This window comes from Rhopalosiphum padi, chromosome 2 (assembly GCF_020882245.1).
Source record: "Rhopalosiphum padi isolate XX-2018 chromosome 2, ASM2088224v1, whole genome shotgun sequence".
Lineage (NCBI taxonomy): Eukaryota > Metazoa > Arthropoda > Insecta > Hemiptera > Aphididae > Rhopalosiphum > Rhopalosiphum padi.
Window position 1 is genome coordinate 82,431,103 of NC_083598.1, and position 17,146 is coordinate 82,448,248.

The 17,146-nt window shown below is 30.4% G+C and overlaps 2 protein-coding genes across 2 annotated transcripts in view; both read right to left on the reverse strand.

Annotated features, from left to right (window-relative positions):
* Positions 1-3,198: 3,198 nt before the first annotated feature.
* LOC132920526 (general transcription factor II-I repeat domain-containing protein 2B-like) lies at positions 3,199-5,615 on the reverse strand. Its single transcript, XM_060982983.1, has 2 exons — positions 5,099-5,615; positions 3,199-4,486 (listed from the first exon to the last, which is right to left on the reverse strand). Exons 1-2 carry the CDS (start codon positions 5,187-5,189, stop codon positions 3,381-3,383), a joined length of 1,197 nt encoding a protein of 398 aa, XP_060838966.1. The 5' UTR covers positions 5,190-5,615; the 3' UTR covers positions 3,199-3,380.
* A 782-nt stretch (positions 5,616-6,397) lies between these two features.
* Positions 6,398-17,146, reverse strand: part of LOC132920527 (zwei Ig domain protein zig-8-like) — a 361,370-nt gene continuing 350,621 nt past the window's right edge. The window contains exons 6-7 of the mRNA XM_060982984.1: positions 9,456-9,624; positions 6,398-8,104 (exon numbers count right to left, since the gene is read on the reverse strand). Of these exons, the coding sequence (XP_060838967.1) occupies positions 8,004-8,104; positions 9,456-9,624 (270 nt within the window). The 3' untranslated portion in view covers positions 6,398-8,003. The remainder of the gene's footprint in view (positions 8,105-9,455; positions 9,625-17,146) is intronic.

The window sequence follows — 17,146 nt, forward strand, 5'->3', positions numbered from 1 at the left end:
ATACTATGTTTTGGTAACCGATTGTTACTAAATTTTTCTATCAAACCAATTGTTTGTATAATTCACTAACAATTTAAACGTAAACGACATAATAATATAATATCAGTTAGCAGATAACCAAACAAATCGATCGTATACAATAACTGCAATGGACAATTCACTAATATAATATATTTATATTTTTTTTTATTTTACAATTTTATATTCTTTATTTTACGTTCATCTACAAGCACTGTGGCTTATTAGATTATGGTGGTTTTTTTTAACCACACGGGTTTTAACGTTTGGGACGATGTTTCGGGGAACTCTCGGTTCATAAATATTTTTACAGTTAAGTAGATTGTTATTCATAAGATCCGTCTCGACATCAAATATTCTATTATTATTAAAACCGTCCACAAGCCGACTATAATACGCAGTGCGTAGTCGTACTATAGGTATCCGGTTCGAATCCCAATCCGCTGTCTTTTTCTATTTTCAACAAGATATCTCCATACAACTACCATTAAGACTTGGCATAACAAAAAAAATATAGTATTCTATATATATATATTACGTAATGTATTACGTAATGCAATAATTAACGATTGAATATTTAACAACTGTGTTATTTCTTAATAATTATAATACCCTAACCTTTGCCAACAACGATTTTAAAAGAAAATCGATTTTTTTATATATAGGTAATGTTTAATTTTGTTTCACATTTTTATTTTATGATAATTATACTACGTAAATGTCGTAAATAATATGACATAAAATATTTATATTTATAAATATTTATCAATAATCGATAGAACACAGTATGGATGAAAAAGCACACCAACCTCAAAAACTAAAAAATGTGCAAATTATTTTGTAGTTAAAATAATTGATGAAATCACTTAGAATTTTAATACCAGAGATTTAAAAATACAAGGTTTTTCGTAAGTTAATCTTATAGTTTAAAAACGTTATCATAAATACTAGTATAATTTTTATGATTGTTTGAAAATCAAATATCGATGGAACTGTATAATTTTAAGAAAATTAAAATTTTTCCATTAAATAATGTTTGTTACTATGTTTTGTCGTAAAAATATTTACTGTAGACAGTCACCAACAATTTTAATTGATACATAATTTGTCATTTTCTTTACATTATGAGATGCTCAAAATATTTAAACTATACCATTTAGTTTATTTATAGGCACGTGCAATTTTTGAATTTTATTTATATATAAATATATTTTTTTTTTTTAGTATTGTGTTAATAAACATTGTTCGGTAAAAGGATTGCGATTTAATATATTAAGATAATATTATAATATAAGTTATTCTATCCGTAACGATTTATAGCGATCATATTTATTTTGTTGTAATTCAAAAAATATTATTTTTATAGTCTTGAATGTTGAAACTTTTCGCAATTATGTATATTATTAGTTAATTTTAGTTTACATTTTCTGTGGAAAAACCGTACTATATCTGTGTAGTAATATTTAAGAGGTTTTACCTTACGATATCCTGATGCTCATAGCTTCTTATAGTACAAGAAGCACTTGTCTACTTTAACAGAAGTGGTTTCCCACACAAGTTGAAACATTTATAACAAAGAGCATTTGTGTGAGTTTTTCGAGCATTGACCTAAATGTCAGTTCTGGTCATTTTACAGTAGGAGTAGTAAAAATTTTAACTGGCCATAAAAATAAAACTGTCCAATGCACATTCAGAGGTGAAGGGTTACTAAAACCATACAGAGACTCTCCGCACTCTGCATCAAAGTTTTTATCGCTTTCGGCACGACCGAAATATTAATCTGAGACCTGTGGACTTTTATTATATTTCTCTCACTCTCCACCTTTTGCATTAATGAAATTCGTGCTTCAGGACATTTTCGATGGATTACCGATTGATGGTTTTTATCGTATCTTAACACTTTATTATTAATTTGTGTACTCAAAATGACATTCAACCCGACAAAGTGGAAACAACTAGACGGAGGACACTTATTGTCCTCCAAGCATAAAATAATCGAAAGTAAAATGTTTTGAAAATACGTAGTATACCGCGTAAAACTATATAGTCATTGGAATAAAATACTTATACTATAACCTCGTTTTGATTTTTTTGCGGTATTTATTTTATTTTGTTATTTTTTATTGAAATAATAACACTGATGCCATAACAAACGTAACGTCTTAAACAATTCATTGGTGCTTAAATAGTGTAATATGTTATACTATGCTGTATATTTTTGTTAGCCATTTGAGTCAGATGCATTAATTTAAAACGGAATTAATATTTATTAGTATTTATTAGAAAAACAACTACAATATTCCATACAGGCATATTATAGCTTTAATAAGTGCAGATGTATATTTTTTAGATATACATGATTAATTAAATGCCAAAAGTAACATACATTAAAAATATGTTTTAAATTTTTTCTTAACCTTGATTCAATAATCATGCAATGTAATTTATTATATACCTAAAGATAATTTGACTGGACATTTTGAATTTTGGCTACTATTGAAATGTAATTTTAAATTTATAAGATTGATAAAAATAAAGTATTTGGATTTTTAAAGTAATAATATTTCAAACTAAAAGTTATAAACTTTAAACATTATCGGTAAGTTTTAAAACATAATGTATAAAAAACTACAATACCAATATTTTAATGGAGATTTAGAATGGATATCGTTAACTTAACAAATAACAATAATATATCATATTGTATAACGAAACAATCAGAAGTTATCAAAGTGCAATGCGTCATAATTTTAATAATTTTTATGTTTCACCCATAATAACAAATAATATTTAATCATGTTTTGTATTCAATACTCAATAGCAAGTAGCAACATGATACATGGAATATAAATCTATTTCACAATAAATTATAATTGTTCATATTATGTAAAAGTTTGCTTGGAAACGGCATACACATATATATTATATATACACAATGTTATATAATTCTGTATAATAATATGGACGCCATAAATAGTATATTTCAATATGCAAAACTATTTTTATGGTCTACCTTCATTTAAAACATAAAGGATTATGCGTTGTTTTAAACTCAAAATCGTATTTCGGGTTTACCTAACAAAACAAACAATACGTACATTTACTTATACGTCACAGGAGTCCATAATAATATTATAAGCCAGGGGTCTCCAAACTTTTTTATTGAAGGGCCACAAAAAATATCAAATGCTCTTAGCGGGCCAAAAGTTTATTAACACATATAATTTTTAATTTTATCAAAATATAGGTATACAAATATAAGTTAACTTTAAATCTTTTTATAAAATATTGTCTACAATATACTTAAATATAATTGGTATAAATTTAAATGATTACATTGTAATTTTAATAATTTTTTTTTTTTAATGAGAAGTATGAAATTGATGTTTTTCTGCTAATATTCGATCGAATTGAGGTTGTATGTTGCTAGTTCCAATTTTCAAAATTGACTCCAAGTGTTTGTCAGTCATGGCCGATCTATATTTCGATTTGATGTATTTCATTTTAGAAAAAGTTTGCTCGCACAAATAAGTCGTAGCAAATACAGATATATATTCAATTGCAAATTTTTTTAAATTTGGATACTGTATATCTGGGAGAAATTTATAAAAATCAACTAAAGTCTCTTCACGATGTTTGATTTTCAGTGCATCATTACTCTGTAAATCAATCATTTCCATTTGAAGGGTAGGAGGTAACTTCTCAATATCACAACTAAACGGATTTTGAAAAATATTTATTTCTTCCGATTTTACGTCAAGGTCAGAAAAACGTTGTTTAAATTGGATTTTAAGTTCAGAAATTATTTTTTGAGCGAAGTCGACTGGAAATTGTGTTCTTGATTCTTTGTTATATTTATCACAAGTAGAAAAATGAATAAAACAATTTTTTGAAATTTGCGTTTCAAATAAAATAAGTTTTTGCCTAAATGCTTTTACTAATGTGTAAACATCGCAAATTAGAACATCTTTACCTTGTAATTTTAGGTTGAAGTCGTTCATATATTTTGTGATATCCACTAAAAAAGCTAATTTCCAAACCCATTCACTATCTGTAAGTAAAGGCAATGGTCGATTCTTATCAATTAGAAATATTTCAATTTCATTTCTTAGTTCAAAAAATCGCGATAGGACTTTTCCGCGACTAAGCCATCGAACTGCGGTAAAATACGGTATATCTGGGTACTCCGTTTCTATTTCTTTCAAAAAATCTTGAAACTGACGATGCCTAAGTGCGCTCGAGCGAATAAAATTTACTGTTGATATTATTGGATCCATAACACAAGACAAGTCTAAAGTTTTTCCGCATAATGCCTGCTGATGTATAATACAATGCAAAGTCATTGGTTGAAAACCTTCTTTTTCACAATTCGTAAATATCTGTCCAATTAAACCTTTTTTTGTGCCACACATATTTCTTCCGCCATCAGTAGTGATACATTTCAAATTTTCCCACTTCAAATTATATTCTAAAAATGATTTTTCAATAACTTTAAATATGTCGATACCTGTCGTAGTTCCATGCATGCTATGTACAGAAAGTAGTTCATTTGAAATTTCTAAATCTTTATTAACACCTCGAATAAATAAAAGTAACTGTGACGTATCACATACATCTGTTGATTCGTCAAGTGCTATACTAAACGAAATGAATTCTTGAGTCTTATTACTAACCTGGGAATTTAAATTATTACTAATATCGTCAATTCTACGGGCAACTGTGTTAGCAGAAAGGCTAATATTTTTAAAAGTATCAATTCTTTCTGGACAAATTTCTTCAACTGCTTGAATTATACATTCTTTTATTAAACTACCATCAGAAAACGCTTTTCCTCTTTTTGCCAATAGATGTGAAATACGAAAACTAGCCTTTGTAGCAGCTTCATTAATATTTTTTTGTTTTTTAAATAATAATTGTTGTGATGAAAAATTATTTTGAAGTGACTGCAATTTATCTAACCGTAATTTCTCAGTAAATTTTGAAAAAGTTGTCTTATGTTTCGTTTCATAATGCCTTCGAATATTGTACTCCTTAAGTACAGAAATACTTTCTTTGCATATTAAACAAATTATTTTGTCACCTGAATAAATTACGAAATAATCCAACGACCACTTTTCATTGAAAACACGACATTCTGAATCTATTTTCCTTTTCAATCCTCTTCCTGACATGTTGAATTGGTGAATTAATAGGTAAAGAATAATATTTATAATAAAGGCACTGCAAACTTAGACATGTAACTGTACAAACGTTATGAAATGATTTCGTCGTACCGCTCGTCTATGTGGCTAATCTCTCCGTTATCGACGTTAAAACTAAAAATATAAGGAAATTGCAATGTCTGTCGTCATAAATTATGATACGTGCCCGCGATAACGACTTTTTAAATTACACAATATATATTTAGATATCTATATTTTATTTACCGTCTTATGGGTGCTGCGGGCCGTTTAAAACTTGTTCGCGGGCCGTATCCGGCCCGCGGGCCGTAGTTTGGAGACCCCTGTTATAAGCTATAGACATCATGGCGGCCATGGAAATCAAATAATACAATATCATTTTCGTTTGTTTTTAATATTATAATATAATACGCGTGATCACATATAATATAAATACATAATATAATAATAATATAATATAACATTATATTATATAGTAATATATAGTTCATAATATTTTTGTATAACGATTTTTACAACATTATTAAAACAGAAAACAGTTTAAAAAAAAAACCGTAATATTTTTTTTTTCACTAGCTTATCTTAGATAGGTAACAATTTTTTGAAATGGTATTATTATTATTATTACTTTTTTTTTTTTAAAAATATAAAATAATATAAATTAACTATCTTTTGGTTAGACAATCTTATTGGCATAATAAAAACGTTATGTACACTTACAATAATATAAACACATAAGGATACAAAATCAATGTGGACAACGAATAATATTTAAACCGTATAATAATAATAATAATAATAATAATATATCATATAATATAATAATAATCATATTGTTTATTTAACAACAAGCCCAAAGTATACAGTGTTCGTTAAATTATTATACCGAAACGGTGGAGGTTACGGACAACTGCTGCTATATAATAATAATAATAATAATCATAATAATATTGTACCTGTATTATAGATGTCGATTCTCATACAGAGGCTTATTTTAGTAGAGTTATTTTACGATTTATAGAAAAAACGAAGAAGGAATTATCATTTTTTTTTTTATATATATATACTTACAGTTATTGAATATAATATAATATAATATATTTAGTAATTATATGTTACATTTTAATATTAAAAAAAAAAAAAAAAAAAAAAAAGAAGCACATTTTTCTAATGTCTAAATGGATAATTTTTAAATTGTACACATTATTATTATAATATAATAATTATAGTTCTACACACTGATAATCGTGAGTACGCGTCACATGCATACCCAAAATGGTATTAATTAAAATATTAACCAGCGAACGGGTTAATGATTTATCGTTCGGTACCTATATATTGAAGTCGCCTAAAAATAGTGTGCGAGTCTACCGAATGGGATATAAATATATAATACATTAATACGATACTATGTATAATAATATTAAACTCTGATGATGGACAAATCGATTGGTTTACAATAAATAATTATTCTAAAAAAAAATAAAAATCATTGACAATAATAATTATTCACAACAAAACTATATATATAACGACTCGTTAAGTATACGTAACGCTAATGTACATAGTACGTTTTTCTATAATGACGATAGATAATAATATAATAATATTATATTTTACAAAATTACACGTTATTTTTTTAACACGCGACCGGAGTTGGCCGACGATCGAGGGCGTTCGAGTCGCGCGATGTTATACGGACGTCTGGGCGAAAGTGAAACGGCGCGGAAGAAGTTCCCGGAAAAATCCCCCGACTTTGGAGGGGCTTACGTCGAGTGTTTTGGAGTTTAACCATTGTCGCGGCTTGTCGGGGAACCCGTAACACGGACGTCGGGTCGTCGCGAGCGTATTACGGAGAAGAGCGGGAAAAATAATATTTTTATAATTTCGGTCGATGACGGCGGGTGTTTTACGCGGAAGTTCGAACGACGACGACGGAGTGTGTAATAAAAGTTAAATGCACGGTTCACTTGAGGGGTCGAGGCGCGCGTGGGGGGGAGGTGGAGGGCTTGAAGGGGTTGAGTGTGGTACGGATTATTTTATATTTATTCTTACCGAACCGGTAGGGGGAAAAGCAGGAGTTCCCGTGATCATCGAACCGTCGAATTTCCACGTTTGACGGCGTTCGCCCGCCGCGACAAGGTGAACACAGTTCGCCCATGTCACCCGTCGTCGTCGTAGTACTCTCACACACGTGCGCATATTTTTACACATAATAGCGCTTTTGACGCAATGCGGCGGATGCCGTCGTTAAAAAAATAATAAAATTACAGTTTCTTTTTTTTCCGATCTCCATCTCACTCGGTAGGCCGTCGTCGAACGCAGTAAATTATACATACATATATATATATTATATTACATTATATATGTTTTTTAAATTGCTACAACCCGTCAGCGGAAGGTTTTGGGGGGGGAGGGGGTTATTTTTTTGCCCACGTCGTATCGATATCGTAAAAAAACACATACGCACACACACACAAACACACACACACACAAGCACGCACGCACGCACTCGAAACGCTTTTTTCGCCGGCATTTGTCGTCACCCGTCACATCTCACATGGCATATGCTATAATAATAAAATGTGGTACAGGATCGAAGCGAGATCGCGCCGGCGCGCACGTGTGTGCAGAACTCTGATTTATACAAAAACATATTATTAATATTAACAAAAATAGATCAGGACCGATGCGGATCGAACGGATCGAAACGGAGTTGTAGACGACACTCATCGGACCTTTCGGCGCGGCGCTACGATCACGTCGTTTTGCGTATGCGCTCATCCCGTCGACGTCGCCGCTCGTTTACACGTGCAACAGCATGCACGCGAAGAATATCAAGCAATACATGTGAGTGGTCCTCTGGTGAGCTTGGCCGCCGTGTTGCATCGCCGCCGGGTACTCTCCTGCGAACAACAGAATTGCGTTAACGTCGTCCGCCAATAACAATATTATTGATTTGGGAAGGACCGATGAGTGATGTAGGCCCGTGGCCAGACCAAATTTTCTTTTTTTTTTTGGGAGGGGCATTAATTCGCATTACGTATAAATACAATATAAAAAAAAATATTTGTAGGAGGGGCAACGACTGGGTTTAGGGGGGGGGGGGGACAACGACCCCCCCCCCCCTTGCCCCCTAGCTACGGGTTGAAGTGATGATCGCAAAATCATTACACTCGTGATATTCGTGTTATACACAATACACTTATCGCTGTACGATTCGACGGAACATTATCACTATAATATTATTGTTGTAAAATTGTAAATCGTTGTTCGATGGCATTTTCATATTACACGTTTATTACGCCTGTTTGTATGTCATAAGAATTCGGCAGGTCAGAAATCGGACGACCTACGGCGATGTGGAACCCAAAAATATGTTAACAATTATTTTGTTACAGCGCTAATCACGGACGGCTAATAATAACCGTAAATATAATAATTATACCGTGAGTCGTGTACACCATCTCGATCAATCCTTTTTTCTCATTTAATTTCCGTTTATTTTTTATCCGCCCCTACAGCTTTTGTGAGATAAATATTGTTTGTGATTATTATCTACTACCTCTACAGTTTTCATTATTAATTCCAACTCCATAAACCGTGGCGCAACGGACACCAATTCTGTTTAGTGGATTGCAAATATAAAATCTTAACTCTCAACCTCACCCAACTGCACCGACGAATTAATATAATATTCGGCACCTATCACAAGTGTATTGGGATTTGAGTTTTACTGTTAATACTATTTTTATGTACTAACCGGTAGATATCATAATATAATAAAAATATGTGCCTTTATATTTAATAATTATGTGGTGTTAATACGACTCAGCGATAATACATAACCGTTTAAGGAGTGTTCCATTCAACGTGATATATTCATTATTTTAGAAAAAAATCAATATTTTTGAAAATTATATGTTTGCTGTGTTATATTTTACATAATTATTAGTCTTTACAAAACAATTTTTAATTTTTTTTTAATTTTATGTCGTATAATTTTTTAATTTTACTCTATCGAAAAATAATGAAATATTAACGTTAAAAACAATGAAAAATATTTATTTTTTTTTTAATGTTTTTCATCAATTCAAAATTATGCAGGAAAATATTTTCAAACTTTTTTTAATATAATAAATGTTGTGCGTTTAAGTTGACAACCCGGTAAAACGACCACTTTCATATTTGACGAAAAAAATCAACGTTTCAAGAACAGTGTCTGCTGTCTCAAAAATTGAAAACCTCATCGCTCACCGTTCAACACGTGTACGTTGATGGACTTTGGTTGTGAGTTGGACGGGTTGCACTGATATCGGCCATTGTCCTCGACCCGGGCTTCTTGTATGAGTAAATGACTTGTGGTGACCGTTCCTTTTTCAGTGACAACATTCACGCCTCCTCTGGGTGAATCGTAACTGATTATCTGAGGACAAAACATCATATTAATTGTATAGGTTGATACTTGATATTATATTATTACTAGAAATACCTATGCACAATTAAATTTCCAGTTCCAGATAACATAAAAAATGTGAATATTTTTAATATTTTAAATTGATAAATTCAATTAAAATTATGTAATTTTTTTTTCTATAGAATTTTGAACGTTTCACTTTTATTTATAACTTATATACATTATTTTTAATTTTTTTTTTTTTTATTATTACAAGGTTATACTAAAAACTTTTATTTTTTAAATTTGTAACAATATTATACTGTTCCAAAACCTTGGGTTTAGATTTCCTCGAAAAATAATATCTCAGTACATACTTTGAACATGCGGAAATTAAACTGCAGTTGATTTACAGTTAGTAGGTATGATTTACTTCCGTAAGAAATATATTTTAATTATTACATTGGGTATCAAAAGCAATCAATTCTTAACTAACCAATCAAAACATAAAAACGTAAAAAAAATATATATTTTTTCAGGTATCAATCAAAAAATAGAGAATGCACTTTACACGCAATGTTATCCTCAAAGTTTCTTATGTAAAAGTTTTTCTATAAATCGTAGATTGCTTGAAGAATTTTACCAGAATAGATTTTATTTTTTTGATCCAAGGAATTCGATTTTACTTTTTAAAACTTTTAACACAGTGTTCTATAGGTTTTACTCTGTACTATACCATAAAACTTTTGTTTTTAAACAGATCTGAAATTCTTACATTTATAATACTTTTTGAAATGTACAGTGGTTTCATGTAAACTTACGATTATTATGAATTGTATTTCAAACGGATGGTTGAAGGCAATGTGCAGTTTTTTTTAGAAATTAAGTTATATAAACTATGATGCACTAAGTGTATCACAGATGTGACTATTGATTTTTATATTTATTTTTTATGTTAAACCTACACGAAATACTTAACAAATTAAATTTTCCTCGAAATTTGAAAAACTGCATCGAGAGACCTTTTGACCTTTTATGTTGAATTTTTTTAGTATACTTGATGAGCTTTATATATTTTTCCATGTAACATGCAGGTTTAAAAAATGTTCTTTAATATTTAATGAAATCGCAAATAAACTTAAAAATATATGACATGGAGATTTCATAAATATATAATTATTTCCTTCAATTTGTATAATAGGAAGTTATGATATTAAATTTACTTTATTAAATATTAAGTAAATATAAAATTGCTGGGCACTTTAAAAATGTTTAAGTTTGTTAAGGTTTTCCTTATATTATTTTGTTTGTATTAAAACTGAAAGTTTTTGGGAATGTAGCCAAAATTATTTACAAGGAATAAATTTAAGTTATAAGCAGTTTCATATCTACTTTAGTAAAAAAGTACATAATATAATAACAAAATGTATTCTATTTAAAAACAGTAGGTACAACAAAAACTTGCAAATTTTTTTATCTCATTATATATTAGAGGAATATCTACATAGAATAATTTAGCTAGTTAATTATTTTAAGTTAAGGAGCCAATCACCAGGCATTGGCCTCTATTACACCAGCAATGGCACTACTGGGAAAGGCTTCGTGAATGTGTTAAAAGTGGAGGACACCGCTTAACCGATATAATGTTTAAAATAAATAATTAAAAATGACATATTATTTATTAGTAAAAAATAAAAGATTATTTTTCTATTTCTTTGTTTGTTTATTTGCAACTGTCTCTTGAAATATGGGAGGTTTTTTTGCCGGATGTTAACGATGACGTGCATCGCACTTAATGCATTTAATAGTTTACACATTATTACTGTACATCATATGCGTGTCCAGACCTTTGACTCAGAGGGAGCAATCTGGTACGTACTCAGTGGGCTAAGGGGCTTTAGCCCCCCCCTCCCTTTTGAACAATTTTTCTTAGTTCTTGAGGCCACCTGAAATCATGGTGCATACACTGCACCCCCCGTGGACACGCTTATACTGTACATCTACCGGATGTGCACGGTATCGATATCGCGTGGCGGGCTAAACGACGAAGCACGTCCGTACATCACACACAAGCGGTGCACTCGCGGTGGCGCGGACGGGTGTAAACGATATCGCGATGAGGTGCGGCGCGACTATACGCGGCGCCGGCGACCGACTCATCAGACTTGGCAGCACCGCGACGGGACGGCGGCACACGTCGTACTGATAATAATAAATTATTCACAACGCAACAAACAAAAAACGCGTCAGGTGGATGGACCGCTACGACAGGATATTATTTTCTTGAACGAGTGTACCTGAAGCTCGCCAAGTCCGGACCGTCGCGAAATCAAATCGGACGGCTGTTTACACATTATTATAGTTCCGTATTTTCCAAATATCCGTATCGACGAAATCCCCAAAGACATTGTCTACGGCAAATTCAAAAAAAAAAACACGGAAACGGACAATGCGTATATTATGTGTAAACGTGCCCGTTTCATAACGGGTACGCACGCTTAAAACGCCGGACACGGAAAGGTCGTGTGTGTGTGTGTAAACGGACCTTAAAGGTCTTAAGAGTCCCGCGGCGCGACACCGCAGACGGACAGACAGTCCGGGTCGCTGTAATTTGCGTCCCGTTTTTAATTTTTCATGTAAACCGCGTCCCGGGCATGTTTTGCGTGTATACGTAAATTGTGGCCTGAATATTTTTTATTCATACGTAAATTACGTCGAGGGACGTATTTTCGCAAAATAAATATTTTATTTCACATTTTTTTTTTTTCAGATTTAGGACCGACAATAATATAGTATTGTATTAACATTGTTGTGGTTAAAAAAAATATATATTGTTTTGCTCTTTACGTTGTAATCGTGATGAAAAAATGCATTATTAAAAACTGTGAATTAAGTAACCGGTAAAAATGTGCGTGAATGTACGATAATTCCTGTATAACGTCTAAACAAATATAATTATTTTTTTTTTTTTTTAATTCTTTCATTTCTTGTGTGTATACTCTCGTATAATTTATGTATCTTTTTTTTTTCTCCGACAAACTTATACATAATTTATGGCTTTGAATGTTTGCTTTAAAATGTTCCGGCACCCAATTTATGCACCTTTCAAAAATACCCAAACCGCAATTTACGCAATTTTATGACCGCGATCTTTAATCGAGAACGTATTTACCTAATGCCCGCCGTGTCTTATCGATTATGTTCAGTAACTATTATAGACATTATACATAATTGAACAATGTCAATGGGCGATTGTGAATTCGGCCTCACAGAAAATATTGATATGAAAATTCGGCTCCAATGAAAAAAATAGGGCCCTGATCTTTTTATATCTAATAAAAAAATTTGTCCATAAAGCGTTTTCCAGAGCGACCAGAGCTCAGAGTACACCACTAGGAAGCGGTTCTCTTAACTCTATAAAAATGATTTCATTAAATTTACGATGATTTGTGACGGTTGTGTAAACAGCGCTGAAACAATAAAACATAATTTCAAAATTACAATACAACAATGAATTTCAATTTATGATTTGTCTCAATATTCAATTATATTTTTAACAGGAAATTATCAGTAATTACACAGTAAGATATAGATAGATACGTCGTAGATATTTATTATTTTAGAGCTAAATCGTGTCGAGCGTGTTAAGCTTTAAAAAATTATTGAGCCCTGTTTTTAATGTTATATTATATTTATTCAAAAACCTTCCTTTTACTAATTCTTAGCAACGCCATTGTCCATTTACTCATATTGAAAACCTATAGGTGTATTATAAATTAATAACCATAATATATGAACAATAAATAAGTAAAATGTCTAATACTGACAGTTGCTAAAACTTTACCTAATGAATAATATTCTAAAGCAGCTTAAATGTTCTTTAAATATCCACGATATTGAACAAATACTACCATCTCCAAGTCCGTATTATATCTTAGTTCATAATTAATAAAATATTTATCTGATATTAAGACTGTAAAAAAACAATTTGTAATCATAACTCGAGTGACTAATGGCGCTGGTAAATCATACAATTTTTTTATACGAAATCAACTGTCTAGTTATTATATACCTACGAGTTTATTATTATATGTCTGTGGATGACACAAATCATATTTTTATCGCTCCGGCTTAAATTAACAAAAATGGCATAGGGAAGAAGTGATAGAAAATGTCTTCGCCCATGCGTACTCACGCGGACCGGTTCATTTGAAAGCATAAATAAATGGTGGCATTTTGGATACCGTTGGTAGAAGTTAGACTATAGTACCAAACTCTAAACACCTTATAATTTATCACTTTATTTACTCGGGTGTGATATCGAGCTACGGATTATTTAATGTCGAACCGCAAAATGGATTAGTGCGATGAATATGTTATATTTACGCACGCAAACAATGTAATTATCTCGTATATAGTTCGGATGAGGAGTAATCAAGGCTAATTCGCAAACGTCTCAGTGAATATTAGTTATTCATAAACTATAATATACTACCCAACATATCAAGTGTGTTTACATAATATATATGTAAATGCCATGTTATTTTTGAGGAGTTAACAATATGCTTAAAAATTATGAAAGTTGGGTGAACTATGTATTTAAAACTCAGAGATCATACCAAAAGTTCAAAAATTGATTTATAATACGATATTACGAAATCATCAACATCAGCTAAATACATATCATGAGGTTTAGAGATAATAATATTGTAATATTTTGTTATTTCCATAAGACAGTGATTTACAGTTTATTTTTTATCTTTAAGATGAGAAAAATATTTCGTAGGTTCAAACATAATATTATATACAATTGACCGTATCTATATACTTGTTAAGTGCTTGTAAGGGTGCGGGGCGATGATCATACACTGTGCCTTTAAATATCCCCAAAGAACGTAATCACAGGGTGATCAAGTTAAAAATTTAGAATTTAGAATTTTTTTTTTTAAATCACGTTTTATTTTCGTTATTTTTTGTTGGTTTTTATTACATTTTTTTTTTGTTATGTTTTTTTAATCCTTGCCATTACATCTACTAAAAATGGCACGTATACCACTATCCATCGATACCCTCTCCACTGTTGTATCACCATCACAACTCACACATCGCTTATTCTAAATAAGGGAGGTTTTTTGCCGGACCCTACAGAATACCACGGTATAGCGCGCATGAGTGTTAAGTACACGTGTTATACAGTAATCTTAAAGATCTTTGAGAATCAATGAATGATGAAATAATATCATACCGAATGTCTGTCAGGTATAATATATATGAAAAAATATTTACCGAATCGATAGAAAAAATTGAACGTAATAAAACTGTCGTGTCTAACATATAAAAAACCGGGATAATAATAATTATCAACAATATATAAGTGTTATGATATTAAGTCACATCGCATAACACATGCGGCACATGTCACTGTATGATAAAAAAATAAAGGTTAAAAATAGTAAATAAAGTTAAATATAGAATTTATCAAATTTTCCACCAAATAATATTAAATGTATGCAATTTATGGTGATATAACAGTTTATTCGTTTATTTTTTAAGTCATCGTGTTCGACCTTGTCATCAAATCGATATCGATCGCACGAAAATGTGTTCCGTCGCGTATTCTCAGGTGTACTTCATTCGTTTTCGTCCGTTACTTGTTCCGCCGGTGCGCCTATTATTAATGTATTTGACTATAAAATAAAGTCTCAGATTTTATCATCTGACATTTTGTCGTCCGTGAGTACACCGATATCACTCCGTTCATTTCCGAGGTATTGTCGTGCCATTTTAAGGCGTTTATAATGTTTAATCGCCATTAATCGTAGTGTTCGTTTTGTTACGTTACATTTTGAAAATGTTAATTTTTACTATCGAGAGTTCTGACAAGACTTGTTGCTTACTTTCTCCGTGTACCTACATATTTTTGACTTTTCAGTGAAATAAGAACTGTGTGAATTTCAAAACTCGGTTTGAAAATACATGCAAATGGTGTGCTAATTATTCACAAAAACAAATTAAAAACAAAGTTTAGATTTTGTAAATTGCTCACAATACGTCAATACATTTATGCATTACAAAATATTAGCATAAACTTAACCCGACTTACAACTATACTTCCACGCTGACTCCTAGATTAAATCAGTAAAATGTACCTGTTGTGTAAATGCTAATTATTATTATCATACTGAAATAGAATCAACATAATAACATTTACCTATTCAATTATGATTGTAGAATATGAAAATACTTTTACGTTCCCTTTTTATACCTTATACACCATCGTATATCAATTCATGTTTCGGTGTCTGACTTGCATTTTAAACGTTAATAATATTTTTTATATCGTGGCATTATTATTAATTTTTCTCACCATAATACTTTGCCTAGGCAGTTTCTTGTTAAAGTTGAAATGCTTAAACGAGTTATAAGTAGTTGTTTGCAGGTTTGTGGGTGTTATTCCAATTAAGCTTCAGTTTTGTTTGTTTATTCAACTATACACATTTTGTAGATTGTATAATAATATTATTATAAATAATATAACGTTGCTCAGTAGACTATTATTTATTGAGCAAATTTAATTTCGTTATACATATTTTAATGTTTTATACAAGATTCTTAGAACCTCCAACATTGTATTTATTTAAGAATTTATTATTTTAACTTTTGAACCTTGTAAATTTAAATTTAAAAAAAATAAAAATCGTTAAAATGCGTTAATATATGATTAATATAATATTATGCAAACCATTATACTGATTATTTTACTTTTCAATAATTAGTCTTAAATACTTCAAAATAGTTTTCTACTTTATTTCCAATGTACCTTTTTATCTATCAATTTTGAGAGCTAGTTCATTTAATTTTCAATAGGTATAGTATTTAATGTATCTCTACTTACAGTAGCTTTAAAGTTTTTGTTTTCATTCAACATAGTTAATCAGTTATTTGTTTTATTCCGTTGACTTCGAACTATCAAGAAAAACAATTTGACAAATAGCCAATACTGAGCTTATGAACTTGATGGTTGTGCAATTCATAGCTTGCGGTTGATAAAGTTTGTAAGCACTAACCGTACAGCAAACCATCAAAACTTTTGTAATATTCTCTAAAGATTTGAAAACTTGGTTAGTACACATTTTTATACCGAGTTTGAGAACAGATATTTTGTAAACGTATACAACAGCCTAAGTATATTTATTGAATGTATGATAATAAATTTTAAAATATGTAAAAACATAATATCATATATAACTTGTTTTATTCTGTGTTTAAATTCGTTTGAAATAAATATACAATTGTAGTCAATATTTATTTTATTATTATTAAATATCAATTGTTATTTAGATGAATAATATAATAATTTGCTTAAAGCATTTTATTTGGCAAAAAATATTTATTTACAAATATGTTTTGTGTATATATTCACAATGTGTTTTTTTTGTATCTGTGATAAATGGTAATCATTTGGAACAATACTTTGATTTTAAACTTTATGGTTTCTGGTATGTTGGATTTAATTTATACGTATGAGAAAAGAATTATAAATAAACATTTT